Source organism: Loxodonta africana, chromosome 11 (assembly GCF_030014295.1).
Source record: "Loxodonta africana isolate mLoxAfr1 chromosome 11, mLoxAfr1.hap2, whole genome shotgun sequence".
Taxonomy (NCBI): Eukaryota; Metazoa; Chordata; class Mammalia; order Proboscidea; family Elephantidae; genus Loxodonta; species Loxodonta africana.
This window is the reverse complement of record NC_087352.1, coordinates 100,932,055-100,947,658: the sequence shown is the minus strand read 5'-3', so window position 1 is coordinate 100,947,658 and position 15,604 is coordinate 100,932,055. Positions and strand designations below refer to the sequence as shown.

At 39.5% G+C, this 15,604-nt stretch overlaps 1 protein-coding gene across 1 annotated transcript in view; it reads right to left on the bottom strand.

Annotated features, from left to right (window-relative positions):
* Positions 1–13,132: 13,132 nt before the first annotated feature.
* RAB12 (RAB12, member RAS oncogene family) overlaps positions 13,133–15,604 on the bottom strand; it is a 34,879-nt gene continuing 32,407 nt past the window's right edge. The window contains exons 5-6 of the mRNA XM_064294706.1: positions 15,314–15,418; positions 13,133–14,299 (exon numbers count right to left, since the gene is read on the bottom strand). Coding sequence (XP_064150776.1) covers positions 14,186–14,299; positions 15,314–15,418 — 219 coding nt within the window. The 3' untranslated portion in view covers positions 13,133–14,185. The remainder of the gene's footprint in view (positions 14,300–15,313; positions 15,419–15,604) is intronic.

Below are 15,604 nucleotides of genomic sequence, written 5' to 3'. Positions count from 1 at the left end.
CTGACCCAAGCCATGGATATTTGCAGTTACCTCATATGCATGCGAAAGGTGGGCAATGAATAAAGAAGACTGAAGAATTGATGCCTTTGAATTACGGTGCTGGTAAATGATGTTGAATATACCACAGGCTGTCAGAAGAACGAACATGCCTGTCTTGGAAGAAATACAGAGTGTACCTTGGAAGTGAGGATGCAAGACTTGTCTTATGTACTTTGGACATGTTATCAGGAGGGATCAGTCCTTGGAGGGGGACATCATGCTTGGTAGATGGTTAGTGAAAAAGAGGAAGACCTTCAATGAGATAGACTGACGCAGTGGCTGCAGCAATGGGCTCAAACATAGCAGGATTGTGAGGAGGCGCAGGACCGGGCACTGTTTCCTCCTGTTGTACATGGGGTCGCAATGAGTTAGAAATGACTAATGGCACCTAACAACATCTTCTTTGGTGAATTGGCTGTTCATATATTTTGCCTATATATATATGTGATTTGCAAATATTTTCTTCCAGTCTGTGTGGGTTTTTTTTGTTTGTTTTTTCATTCTTTTGCCAGTGCCTTTTGAAAAATAGAAGTTCTTAATTTGATGAAGTTCAATTTATCATTTTTTTTTTCTTTTATGAATCCTGCTTTTGGTGTTATTTGTAAGACATTTTTATCCAATCTGAGGTCACAGAGATTATCTCATATGTTTTCTTCTAGAAGATTTATAGTTTTAGGTATCACGTTTAGGTCTGATATGGCTGTATAGGGTGAGAAATATGGATTGAAGTTCATCTTTTTGTTAAATTTATTGTAATTCTCTTATTATTCTTTTACTGTCTTTAGGGTTGGCCTGTAGCGATGTCCCCTCCTTCATTCCAGATATTGGTTAATTCCTGTCTTCTATTGTTATTTTTTAATAACATTTTATTGTGTTTCCAGTGGAAGTTTACACAGCAAATTAAGTTCCCGCTTAACAATTTCTAGACAAATTGTTCAGGGACATTGTTAAATTTTTCGCAATGTGTCACCATTCTCTTTAATTGCATTCTGGTTGTTCTGTTTCCAGCGCTCTAGTTTCCCTGGCCACCCCCCCCCCCAACTTATCTTCTAATCTTTACTGTAGAGTAATTGTTGACCTGTTGGTCTCATATAGATGGTTTTTTGATGGAGAATCATACTCATAGGTAATATCTTTTATTTTGTGTGCTTATTATCTGTTATTTTGCTAAAAGTAGACTTCAGGGGATAGTTTTGTCTCAAGGTTTTAAGAGTATCTCAGGGTGATGTGTCTTTTATTTTTCCTGATGAATTTGCCTAGAGGTTTATCAACTATGTTGCTCTTTTCAAAGATTCAGTTTTGGTTTATTGATTTTTTTCTATTATTTTTATGTTCTTAGTTTCATTGACGTATGCTTTAATATTTTCTTCCTTTTGCTTGTACTGTGTTTACTCTGCTTTTCCTAGTGTTATAGGGTGGAAACTTAGGTCAGTTGCCCAAGACCTTCTTTCTTTTCTAATACAAGCATTTAAAGCTATAGATTTCCCTCTGTGCACTATTTTAGCTATATTGCATAAATGTTGATATGTTGTAGATACATTTTCATTCAATTCAAAGTATTCTCTAATACTGATCGACTTCTTAAAAAAATAATATCTTATTGTGTTTTCAGGATTCACAGTAGTTTAGGTTCCCATTCAACAATTTCTATAAGTTGTTCAGTGACATTTGTTACATTCTTCACAATGTGTGAACATTCTCATATTTGTTCTGGTTGTTCCATTTCCGTTAGTTGTTTGATTTTTACTTGTTTTTGACACATGGGTTATTTAAAAATCTATTGTTTAATATCCAAATACTTGGAGATTTTCCAGGTCTTTCTTTTTTTTATAATTTAATTATTATTTTTTACTGTACTTTAGATGAAGGTGTACAGAAGAAACTAGTTTCTCATTAAACAGTTACTACACATATTGTTTTATGACATTGGTTAACAACCCCATGACATGTCAACACCCTCTCTTCTCAACCTTGGGTTCCCTATTACCAGGTTTCCTGTGCCCTGGGGCTGGTGTGCCCTTTTAATCTCGTTTTGTTTTATGAGTCTGTCCAATCTTTGGCTGAAGGGTGAACCCCAGGAGTGACTTCATTACTGAGCTGTAAGGGTGTCTGGGGTCCATACTCTCATGGTTTCTCCAGTCTCCGTCAGGTCAGCAAGTCTGGTTTTTCTTTTTGAGTTAGAATTTTGCTCTACATTTTTCTCCTGCTCTTTCTGGGACCATGTACTTTGATCCCTGTCAGAGCAGTGATAGCCGGGCCCCATCTCGTTGTTCTGGACTCAGTCTGGTAGAGGCCGTGGTAGATGTGATCCACTCATCCTTTGGACTAATCTTTCCCTTATATCTTTAGTTTTCTTCATTCTTCCTTGGTCCTAAAGGGGTGAGAGCAGTAGAGTATCCTAGATGGCTGCTCACAGGCTTTTAAGACCCCAGATGCTACTCACCAAAGTAGAATGTAGATCATATTCTTTATGAACTATGTTATGCAGATTGAGCTAGATGTTCCCCGAGACCATGGTCCCCACAGCCCTCTGCCCAGCAATTCAGTCTCTCACGGAGTTTGGATGTGTCTATAGAGCTTCCATGGCCTTGCCTTGTACAAGTTGTGCTGGCTTCCCCAGTATTGTGTACTGTCTTACCCTTTACCAAAGTTACCACTTATCTTTTGTCTATTTAGTGTTTTTTCATCCCCACTGCTCCCCTCCTTTGTAACCATCAAAGATTGTTTCTTTTGCTGTGCAAATCTTTTCATGAGTTTTTATGGTAGTTGTCTCATACAATATTTGTCCTTTTGATTTATTGATTGACTTATTTCACTCAGCATAATGTCCTCCAGATTCACCCACGTTATGAGACTCTTCACAGATTCATTGTTGTTCTTTATCATTGGGAAATACTCCAATTGTGTGTGTGTACCACAGTTGGTTTATCCATTCATCTGTTGATGGACTTCTAGGTTGTTTGCATCCTTTTGCTATTGTGAACACTGCCACAATGACCATAGGTGTGCATATGTCTATTTGTGTGACTACTCTTATTTCTCTAGGATATAGTCCTAGGAATGAGATTGCTGGATCATACGGCACTTCTATTTCTAGCCTTCTAAAGAAATACCATATTGTTTTCCAAAATGATTGTATCATTTTGCATTCCCACCAGTAGTGCATAAGAGTTCTGATCTCCCCGCAGCCTCTTCAACATTTGCTATATCCTGTTTTTTTTTGATTTGTGCCCATAATGCCAGGGTGAGATTGTATCTCATTATGGTTTTGAGTTGCATTTGTCTAACGGCTAGTAATTGCGAGCATTTCCTCATGTGTCTGTTGGCCACTCGAATGTCCTCTTTGGTGAAGTGTTTGTTCATTTCCTTTGCCCATTTTTCAATTGGATTGTCTTTTTGTTGTAGAGGTGTTGGATTTTCTTGTAGATTTCAGAGATTAGACCTTTGTCTGATTTGTAATAGCCAAAAATTTTCCCCCAGTGTGTAGGTTCTCTTTTTATTCTTTTGAAGAAGTCTTTTGACAAGCATAAGTGTTTAATTTTTAGAAGATCCCAGTTATCTAGCTTATCTTCTGCAGTTTATGTGTTGTTGGTTGTGGTTTGTATTCTGCTAATGCCATGTGTTAGGGCCTCTAACATTGATTATATTTTTTTCTTATATGAACTTAATAGTTTTTGCCTTTATATTTAGGTCTTTGATCCATTTTGAATTAGTTTTTGTGTATGGTGTGAGGCATGGGTCTTGTTTCATTTTTTTGCAGATGGACATCCAGTTTTGCCAGCACCATTTGTTCAAAAGACTGTCCTTTCCCCATTTGATGGATTTGGCCCTTGTCGAAGATCAGGTGACCATAGGTGGATGGATTTACATCTGGGTTCTCAATTCTATTCCATTGGTCAATGTATCTGTCATTACCAGGCTGTTTTGACTACCGTAGGTGTATAGTAGCTTCTGAGGTCAGGTAGTGCAAGTCCTCCTACTTACATAAAAACCAAAAAAACCAAACCCAGTGCCGTCAAGTCAATTCCGACTCATAGAGACCCTATAGCAACCCTATGTTATAACCCTATATATAGATGCCCTTTATTATGTTGAGAAATTTTAGGCTATACCTATTTTATTGAGAGTTTTCTTTAGGGGTGGGTGTTGGACTTTGTGGAATGCCTTTTCTGTGTCAGTTGAGACGATCATGTGGTTCTTTTCTTTCCTTTTATTTATGTGGTGGATTACGTTAATTGATTTTCTAATGTTGAACCGTCCTTGCATACCTAGTATGAATCCTACTTGGTCATGGTGTATTATTTTTTTTTATATGATGCTGGATTCTATTGGCTAGATTTTTGTTGAGAATTCTTGCATCTATAGTCATTAGAGATATTATCTGTAATTTTCTTATTTTGTGGTGTCTTTGCCTGGTTTTGGTGTGAGGGATATGATGGTTTCATAGAATGAATTCAGAAGTATCACTTCCTTTTCAATGTTCTGAAATAATTTGAGTAGTACTGGCATAAGCTCTACTCTGTATGTTTGGTAGAATTCTCCAGTGTAGCCACCTGGGCCAGGGCTTTTTTTTTGGGGGGGTGGCGGGAATTTTGTTTTTTAATTACCTTTTCAATCTCTTCTCTTGTTATTGGTCTGTTCAGATTTTCAACATCATTTGGTGTTAGTTTGCATAGGTAGTGTGTTTCTAGAAATTTTTCCATTTCCTCTGGGTTTTCAAATTTGTAGGAGTATAGTTTTTCATAACACTCTGTTATGGCCTTTTTTATTCCAGTTGGGACTGTTGTAATGTTCCCATTTCATTTCTTATTTGGGTTATTTGCATCCTCTCCTGTTTTTCTTTTGTCAATTTTGCCAGTGGTTTATCGATTTTCTTGATTGTTTCAAAGAACCAACTTTGGTTTTGTTGATTCTGTCTATTGTTTTTCTATTCTCTATTTCATTTATTTCCTCTCTGATCTTAATTGTTTCGTTTCTTCTGGTGGCTGTGGGCTTCTTTTACTGTTCTCTTTCTGTTCATTCAAGATGTGTAGCTATTTTGATTTTGTCCCTTTCCTCTTTTTTGATGTGTGCCTCTCTATTGCTATGAATTGACCTCTAAGCACTGCCTTTGCTGTGTCCCAAAGGTTTTGGTATGTTTCGTTTTCATTCTCATTTGATCCTAGGAAGTTTTTGATCCCATCTCTGATTTCTTCTATTACCCAGTGGTTTTTCAGCAGGGTGTCATTCAGTTTCCATGTAATTGATTTTTTTCTTTGTTCTCTCTGTTGTTAACTCCTATTTTGATGGCATTGTGGTCAGAGATATTACTTTGTATTATCTCAATATTTTGGATTTTGGTGAGGGTTGTTCTGTGTCTTAAGATGTGGTCTATTCTGGAGAATGAACATTCCATGTGCATTGGAAAAGAATGTGTACTTTGCAGCTGTTGGGTGGAGTGTTCTATATATGTCTATGAGCGCAAGTTGGCTGATTGTGCTCTTTAGCTCTTCTGTGTCTTTGTTAGTTTCTTTCTAAATGTTCTGTCCTTTACTGAGAGTGGTGTGTTGAAGTCTCCTACTGTTATTGTGAAACTGTCAATTTCTCTTTTCAGTGCTGTTACAGTTTGTTTTATGTATTTTGGAGCCCTATCATTGGGTGCGTAGATGTTTATTATGGTTAAGCCTTCATTATATAGTGCCCTTCTTTGTTTTTTGTGGTGGATTTTGTTTTAAAGTCTATTTTATCTGAGATTAGTATTGCCATGCCTGCTCTTTTTTGGTAGTTATTTGCTTGATATATTTTTTCTATCCTTTGACTTTTAATAAATTTACATCTTTGTTTCTATGGTGTGTGTTTTGTAGACTGTGTATTCATGGATCCTGTTTTTTTTTTTTTTAATCCATTCTGTCATTCTGTGTCTCTTTATGGGTGCGTGTAGGCCATTTACATTCAGTGTAATTATTGATAGGTGTGAGTTTATTACTGTCATTTTGTAGTGATTTTTTTCGTGGTGCTGACATTTTCTTTGTTCCTCTTACTCTCCTATGCTGAATTACTTTTGTTTGTGGATTACTTTTTTGTTTCTTTTGTTATTGTAGATTTTGTTTTTATTGAGACTTTGTTTTTCTTCTTTATTTTGATGAGTAGGTTTGTTAACTTTCTTTGTGGTTACCTTGAAATTTAACCTTATCTTCCTATATTACTTGGTATTGCCTTGCCTTTCTCTCCATTTGAAAGTTCTATACTTACACCATTTATTCCATTTTATTGTTCTGACTTCGTTGTCATTTACAGATTAATCTCTCTGGTTCCTGGTTGTAACTCTTTTGGTTTTGGGTAGTCCTTGAGAGTTCATTTCCTAGGCTGGTATCTGGCTGGTACAATCTTGCATCCTAGATTCAGGCTGTGGTCTGATGTTTTTTCTCAGACTTAAGGACTCCCTTTAATTATTCTTGTAGGTTTGGTTTTTACATGTTTCCTTAATTTCCATTTATCTGGAAAAGTCCTAATTTCACCAACGTATGTTGGTAAGAGTTTTCCATGATATATTATCCTTGGTTGGCAATTTTTTTTCTTTCAAGATTTTATATATGACATCCCATTGCCTTCTTGCCTGCATGGTTTCTGCCAAATAATCAGAGCTTAGCCTTATTGTTTCTCCGTGGTATGTGACTTTCTGTTTTTCTTGAGATGCTCTCAGGATTTTTTCTTTGGTTTAAGCAAGTGTGATTATGTGTTATGCCTTGGTGTTTTTCTTTTGGGTTCTATACTATACGGGGTTTCGTTGAGCTTTTTGGATGGTCAGCTTTTCATCATTCATGATATTAGGGGAGTTTTCTGTCAGCAATTATTCAATGATGCTTGCTGTGTTTTCTGTTTTCACCCCTGTTCTAGAACTCTGATCACTCACAAGTTTTTGCTTTTGATTGTATCCCACATAATTCTTGGTGTTTCTTCATTTTTCTTTGTTCTCTTTTTTCTGATTTTTCCAACAGAGGTGTATCTAAGTGTTTGTCTTTAGTTTCCTTGGCCCTGTCTTCCATCGTTTCAATCCTGCTCCGCAACCCTTCTATGACACTGACAATTTCTGAAATCTTGTTTATCTTTTGGATTTCTAATTGTTGTTTTTGTATGATTTCTAATTGTGAATTTATTTTGGCATTTTTTTCTTATTATTTTCCCAAATTCTTCCATTTTTTGGTCTGTACTTTCCATGAATTCGTCTGCCTTTTCCATAAATTTGTCTATTTTTTCCTCATTTTTGTCTGCTTTTTGCTTCAACCCTTGGAGAGCTCTGATATTGGAGATTTGAATTTCCTGTCAGGTAGTTCTAGTGCCGTTTCTTCTACTGGAAAGAAATCTGGTGTTTATTTTGGATGCCTACTGGAACCATTCTGTCCATTTTTAAAATATGTTTTGGTATTGTCTGCTGTCTTCCAGACATTCAGTAGTTATTTTCTTCATTTATTGATTGTAGATCCCCTTGTTTCGTCCTGCTTTTTTATTTGGTTATGTCTGAGCAGGTGGACTGTGTGTTCTTTGTTGTTTACTCATCTATGGTCACTATACTTTTCACCTCCTTGTCCAATTGGCAGGGCCTGTCACTCAGCTATGGTGCAGCAGGGCTGGTCCAGCTCAAGGGGAGGGGCTTGGATGGGTTATTTGTGGTATGTACTAGGGCTAACAGGGTGGGTTGGGAATCAGTGCTGAGCAGGTTCTGGTTGGCCATGCCTGTACTGCTCTGGGGCATGATGTTCAGGACACAGTGCAGGTAGGCAGGAACAACAGGGGAGGTTGTGATGTGTGGAGCTATTATGGGTGTGGGAAAGAGGAGAGGGAGGAGAGAGAAACAGGAGCCACAAACAAACAATAAAGAGTGCTAAGGGAGCTTGCCTTTAGAGTGGAGAGATGAGAAATCAAGAAGTGGAGAAAGATAAAAAGGAGAAAAAAGGGAAAAAGAAAAAAAACTAGATAAAAATTTGGAAAAAAGAAAGAAAAGCCCCCAGGGGTCCCAGTGGTGCAGCTTTGAAGACTGAGAAAGTGTTCCCTGGCTGGGCAGTATAGCTTGGCTAGAGGGGGTACAGTTGTCACACAGTGCCAGGTATTTAGGAGACAACAAAAGAAGGTGAGTATAGAGAAATGAGAACTGAGAAATGGAGAAAGCAGAAAGGAAAAAAGAAAGAAAAATGAAATGAGAAAAAAGAAATGCCCCCAGGGATCCCGCCAATGTGGCTGTGCAGATGCGGGGAGTGAGTCCTAAGCTGTTCAGTGCAGCCTCGTTAGAAGGGGTTCCCAAGCTGTGAAAAGAAAAACAAGCAAATGAACAACAAAAATACAACAAAGGAAAAAAAAAAAAAAAAAACGGTCCCAGGGATCCCACCAGTGTGGTGTCACAGGCCAGGCAAGTGGTTCTCCAGTCATGCGGTACTTCACAGCCTTTGAAGAGGAAGCAAAGATGGCACACAGAGCCAGGTGACTGAGAGTAAGGAGGGGGAGGTTGTGGGAGACATGGAAGAAACCAAAAGAAACGGAAAAAAGCGACATCAGCAACAGACAAGTGGCACTCAGTGAGCCAGCCAGTGTGGCAGGGTGAATCCAAGTGGCCCAGAGCCAAATCAGTTGCCTCCTGGCCAAGAAACTGTGGCCAGCAGGAAGTAGAGGAGGCCAAGGCAGGGTGGGGAGAAGGGTGGGGGTTAGGAAAATGTATATGCTGGTTACTGGGCGCTCTCTCTCCTTCGTGAAGCTGCTTTCCTATACTACCTGTCCACCGATTTCTGATGTGAGTGGGGGGAATCTAAGCAGCACAGAGGCTGCATTTCCTGGTCTGCAGAGCCACAGCTGCGAGTCAGGAAGCACGGAGTTAGAGCGGTAGGGAGAGGATGGGGGGCGGGAAATTGTGTATCATTGGTTAGTGGGTGCTCTGTCTCCTGCTGGGAGCACTGTGAAGCTACTTTCCCATGCTCCCTGCCTGCTGATCTCTGACAGGAGTCCAAATTGGTGAATCCGTGCTGTGTTAGCTGATGGGGGACCTTGGCAGGTATCTCTCTGCGCTCTCTGTTCTGCATCAGTTTCTTGATCCATTTGGTGCTTGGCTGAGTTCTTTATCTCTTCATTTGACACTTTGGGTTCCAGGACTGATGTTTGTTTTACTTAGTTTTTCGGGTCTTTGCTGTGGAGGGATGGTGTGGTTCTTCTGTCTATGGCACCATGTTGGCCGGAAGTCTCTCCAGGTATCTGTTATTGATTTCTAAGTTTAACTCAGTTGTGGTCTTCAAAGGTACTTTCTTTAAATTTGTTGGGACTTGTTTTATCACCCAGAATCTAGTCTATCTTAGTTAATATTTCTTGTGTGTTTGAAAAGGATGTATATTCTGTTGTTGGATGGAATCCGATAAGGTCAAGTTCTTGTTTAAGTCTTCCATGTCCTTACTGATTTTCTACTTGTTCTATTTATTACTGAGAAAGGAGTGTTGAAATCTCTAACTGTGGATCTGTGTATTTCTTTCAGTTTTACCAGTTTTTGCTTCATGTATTTTGAATGTCTTTAGTTAGGTGCATACACATTTAAGGATGGTATGTCTTCTTGGTGAACTGACCCCTTCATTATACGACAAAAGGGTCTCCTCTTTATTCCTGGTAATATTTCAGAGGTCTACTTTGTCACAGTGAAGACTGTGAGAGCCAGAACTTGATGGGACTTCCTTGTTTTTCCAGGTCTTGCAAGTTTTCTGCCTCTGACAGGGTGCAGTCTTATCACTTTTTTATTGCTATTAATGGAAAATATTTGAGTTTTCCTTCTCTGATAGGTTTCCACCTTAACAGGTTCTGGCTTTTGCAGGTTTTACTATATAACTACTCTAGCTTTTTAATTGTGCTTTAGGTAAACATTTACAGTGCAAATTAGTCTCTCAAAAACTTATACACAAATTGTTTTGTGACATTGGTAGCAATTTCCACAATGTGTCAGCATTCTCCCTCTTTCAACTTGGGTTCCGTGTGTCCATTTGTCCAGTTTTCCTGTCCCTTCCTGCTTTGGGGCAGTTGTTGCCCATTTGATCTGTACACTTGATTGAACTAAGAAGCACATTCCTCATGTGTGTTATTGCTTTATAAACCTGTCTAACTTCTGGCTGAAAGGTAGACTTTGGGAGTGGCTCCAGTTCTGGGTTAACAGGGTGTCTGGGGGGCCATAGCCTTGGGCGCCTCTGTAATCTCTTACAGACCAGTAAGCCTGGTCTTTTTTTGTGAACTTGAATTTTGTTCCACATTTTTCACCTGCTGTTTGGGACCCTCTATTGTGATCCCTGTCAGAGCTGCTGATGGCAGTAGCCAGGCACCGTCTAGGTCTTCTGGGCTTAGGCTGGTGAAGGCTGTGGTTCATCTGGTCCATTAGACCTTTGAACTAAAATTTTCCATGTCTTTTTTTTTTTTTCCTTCTCCTTTGCTCCAGATGGGATGGAAGCAATAGATGTATCTTAGATGGCTGCTCAGAAGCTTTTAAGAACCCAGATGCTACTCACCAAAGTAGGATGTAGAACACTTTATGAACTATGGTATGCCGATTGACCTACATGTCCCCCAAGATCATGGTCCCCAGCCCGCAGCCCCAGTAACTTGGTCCCTTCAAGGTGTTTGGATGTCTAGGAAGCTCCTATGACTTTGCCTTGGTCAAGTTGTGCTGACTTCCCCTATATTGTGTGTTCTTTCCCTTCACTGAAGTTAACATTTGTCTACTTGTCTAGTTAGTGGCTTCCCCTCCCCTCCCTTGTAACCACCAGTTTTTTTGTGTGTGTGTAAACCTTGAGTTTTTATGTAAGTCACTCATGAAAAAAGCTAGTTTTAGTTTGTTTTACAGCCGGACAGCAACTGGACTCCTTTTGTTATCAGCTAATATTCACCCTTCACAGTCCAAAAACTTTAAACCATTAGTTAATAAAACTACCCTGTTGTCATTGTTGGTAGGCACCATCAAGCCAGTTCTGACTCATAGTAACCCTACGTACAAAAGACTAAACACTACTCAATTCCGTGCCACCCTCACAATCGTTGCTATGTTTGAGTCCACTGTTGCAGCCACTGTCTCAACCCAACTTGTTGAGGGTCTTTTTTGCTGACCCTCTACTTTCCCAAGCATGGTGTCTTTCTCCAGGGACCGGTCCCTCTGATAACATGTCCGAAGTAAGATGTAGTCTTGCCATCCTCACTTCTAAGGAGCATTCAGGTGTAACACCACCTGCCAACTTGAAAAAGGACTTCAAAGATCCAGAAGGTAAAAAAGAAGTGGAGATTCGTGCATGCAGAATGACCCCACTGTTTCCTACTGTGGTCGAAGCACCTTAATTCACTAATTGTGAAGAAGCCGTGACTCCAAGTTTAATAACTAGTTCACAGACTGAAGTATGATTTTGTGGCCATAACAAAATCTGAAGACTTTGTGGTCTTAGGTGATTTTTATTTGTATTTTCTTGGATTGTATTCCTCTCCATCTGCATAAATAAGTGAAAATTAATTTTATACTTGGCTCTATTTATCTTAAAAGTTTCTGTGAGCATCAAATGAGATACTAATCTGGGCCAATGAGCTATAAAAATGTAAAGTATTATTTGCCATTATTTTTGAAAAGGAGCATTCCCTTTAGATATCAAGAGAGACTAGATGGAGTTTCACCTTATCACACCATGGTGGAGGCTCCCATTGGTCCAACATGTGGGCAAGAGAAGCCACTAATCAGTCATGAGAATTACTCTTGAAAGGGATACTGAATAACCAGTCTCCCCCATCCCCCCCCAAAAAAAAACTTGTGGGGGATAATAGTAAACTAAGAGTCCTAGTCCTACTGTCACAAAACCCTAGTCACTGGAGAAAAACTCCCAGAAGTATCTTGGAAAACCAAACAAAAATTTAATCAAATTCAGAGCTGTAATACACACTAAGACTCCTCGCACAGTCCTACCTTTAACTCCAAACTACCCCACTAAGAAAGAATGGTACTTTTGTTAAACTACATCTAACAGACACATGTGTAGGAACTAAGAATGGTGGAAAATATAAAGCACACCACAGATTAGTGGGTTAGCCACAAATGCCCATGGCAAACAAAGTTTTTCAGAAACTCATCTTTGAAGATGTATTTTCTGAGACCACTCTTGACACCAGGTACTCGCCATCAGTCAGAAAACCAGACCAAATGAGGTATTTTTAAACAGAATGGATTTAACCCAGGGAACTAACTGCACGGTTAAGACGCTAAACAAACAAAAGGGGTCCCTGGGTAATGCAAATGGTTAACATACTCAGCTGTTAATGAAGTCTATTCAGAGGTACCTCGGAAAAAAGGCCTTGGCAATCTACTTCTGAAAAATCAGCCACTGAAAACCCTATGGAGCATGGTTGTACTCTGACACACATGGGGTCACCATGAGTTGGGGTTAGCTGGACACGAACTGTTTTTTTTTTTTCCTTTTAAGTTAACTCAGCAATAAATTACCAAAGGAAGCAACTACTATTGCTAGGGCTGGGGGAACCAAAAGGAAGACGGTGTTGCTGCACTTTGGAGCACAGAGGAAGGGTGCTTGCAAGACTGAGCTTGAATTTCTGAGGAGGGTATGGCCTGGCAGAAGGGGCAGGATCCAGTGGATGTATGGACTTGTGAGGAGGGCACAGCCTAGCAGGGGCTTGGATGGCCCAGGGGCTGTGGCCCCTTAGGCAGCAGTCCAAATGCCACTGGGGCCTCTAACTGGGTGCAGGGAGACAGGAGCTGGAGATCCCAAAGGAAGCTGGAGATTGGAGCTGACCAACAGGAATGGGAAAATGGGAAGCAAGGCCCTTCTCTCTGCCTGAGTTCAAGTTCCTCTCATCACAGATTTTAACAGGAAGAACAAGAGTTTGGCAAACATACAGTCTCAGCCCCAGCATCAAAGAGCAGAGAATAAAAGGGTGGGTTTGATGTGAGAGACAACAGGCTAATAACTGGCACAATCCATGATCAAGTGTTGATGATAAAAGTTATGTGCATATTTTTTCTACCTACGACATTCAAAAGACGTGTTTATGAAGAACAGTCAGATATATACAATCTATAATTGCACAAATAAAGGGGCCAACTCACCTGTCATTCATAAATACAAAATTTTATTTGCACTTCATTAGTGTAGAAAGACCACAATGCTCTTCAATACCACAACATTCAAGACACGCCAAGTTATTCAAATACGTAATTGCTTATTTACTTTGACTAAACAAAACAGTGAAGTTTAAAAGATATATCAAAGATAAGAGTTCACAAATTCATTATCAGACCAAAAAAAAAAAAACTGAACACATCCAGGCTTAATAGGCATAAGCTCCACCATACGGAGAAAAGCTTTATCATTACAAAGGTACAGAATGTTTAGGCATATACATGTATGTTCTTTGATATAGTAAAATGTATCTCTTTAAAATTCCTTTAAACAGGATTTGTTTAGGACAGCAGCGTTATTTTAAAATCTTCTATAGTTTCAAAAACATCTCTTTCTTTATTGAATCTTTAGAGTTCTTATAAGTACAGGGCATGTCGTTAGGAAACCAAGATGGCGGCTCTGTGGCCTGGGGACCTCTAACTATAATAGCCTACCACACAGAACACTAATAAATAACCAATGGCTGCTATACGGGAGCTTTGCTTTGTGCAGAAATACTCCAATACTTCAAAGATGCTACAGCTGTGGGGAAAATCTCTTCTAAATAAAGAAAAAGCACTTAAGATAGCTTTTTTCAAAAAGTCTTTAGTTTTACAAATTTTCTTTAAAACAGTAAGCAAAGCACCACATTTTCTCTTATCAGAATATCTTCTGTCCTCAGAATATAATTAACAAGGACAATTGTAATATTTATCTCAAGAAACATGATACCTTTCAACTTTCCCATTCTTCATATTAGAAGTACTACGTTTCCCAGGCCATGTAACTAGACACTGGGACAATGAATATAATAATTTGGAGGGAAATATGTAATTATAACCAAACTTTACCCAGGATTGCATATTTGCATATTTACAAGTTACTGTATAGCTCTGACTTGGATTACAAAGTGCGAAAGGAAACTGTCAAAATGATTGTAGTGCAGAATAGAACATTCTTCCCCTTCCCAGGAATCATTTCCACCACGTCTCCGAAGTAGCAAATCAACAGCATCGGACATGTGGTCTCGGAGGAGGCAGTTCTGGCGGAACCTCGGGTTCTGGTTGTAACGAGAGGATACTGTTGGACAATTCATTCCTTAAAATATCCAGAGGCATCTTAAGGACAAAGGAAAAAGACCAATAAACCTGGGCAGACAGACAACAGTTTACTATACAACGTACATGTAAATGCTTTGCAAATCACACAATAACACAAAAGTATCGTTACAGAAACTCCTCCAATCATCGAAGTTTAACCAGACGTCAAAATATTAAGCCAAAAATAAAAAACCAGGTGCACGGAGCTTCCTGTCAAAACCCTTAACACTGCCCAGCCTATTTAAAACCCTTTGTTAAAAAAGAGTAGACCAGCGTCATAAATACTTGCTGTCTGTGGACATTTACTTCCAGAGAGCCCAGTACAATGAAAGTTTAACACATTAATACATAAATAAATGGTTCCGCATTCTCAGGGCTTAGTTTTATCATTCCTAAAGAAAGAAATAACCTCCTCCGGCAATTATATAAACCACTATTTTAGTAAAAGCTTCTGAGTTATATTTGAACTGAGCAGATTACACTTAATAATACTGTAAATAAACTTCCTACTAAAAATCTTTGAAGGTAAGCTTAAAGACGCCCAAAGAAGCTACTGCTGCTCACCGAAGTTGTCTACAAATCTCTTGCAATACTGAGGCCCCAGTACTGGCATGAGGCACCCACTGGGGAAGCAGATGCCAAGGTGGGCAGTATCAAGGGGCTCTTTCCTCAGCTCAGAGACCTGCGGACTTTGCTAGTCTCCACTGTCTGTATTTAAATTAATTCTCATGGGAAACAGGAAAAAAGAAAAGCAAATAAATGCCCAAGGAACATGGCACGCTGTCACAGGGCTCAAGTCACCCACCCACTGTATTTCCACGCTAAGCATGTGTATTATAACATCAATGCTAAGTGACACTGAAAACCCACGGGCAGAGCTTGAAGCCACGACAGCAAACTGGGTACCCTGGGCCTAGTTAACTTCACCTGGTTCTTGAGCCCCAGAGTAACTACCATACTTTCTTTTCTAAACAAAAAAATAATAAAACAACAGATTTCACATTAAATACTTCGAGATCCTTCCCTTTCTACCTTTTTCAGAATGTCATCAACAAGTTTCAGAAATATTTCATCCACATTGAAATTATCCTTGGCACTTGCTTCACAGAACCGCATCCCAGTTATCTGCTGTGCAAACTGAAAAAAAAAAAAAAATCCTGTGGGTGGGGTACAACGCAGTCTGCTGTCGGAGCACGAGGCCTGGCTCTTGACCCACCAGGAACTGTGTCTAGAGAAGCCATGGCCTTTGGGCTTCAGCCTCAAAGTGAAGGGGTGGGACCAGGAGGTCTGCAGAGCCCCACCCATGCACAGGCATACATTTCA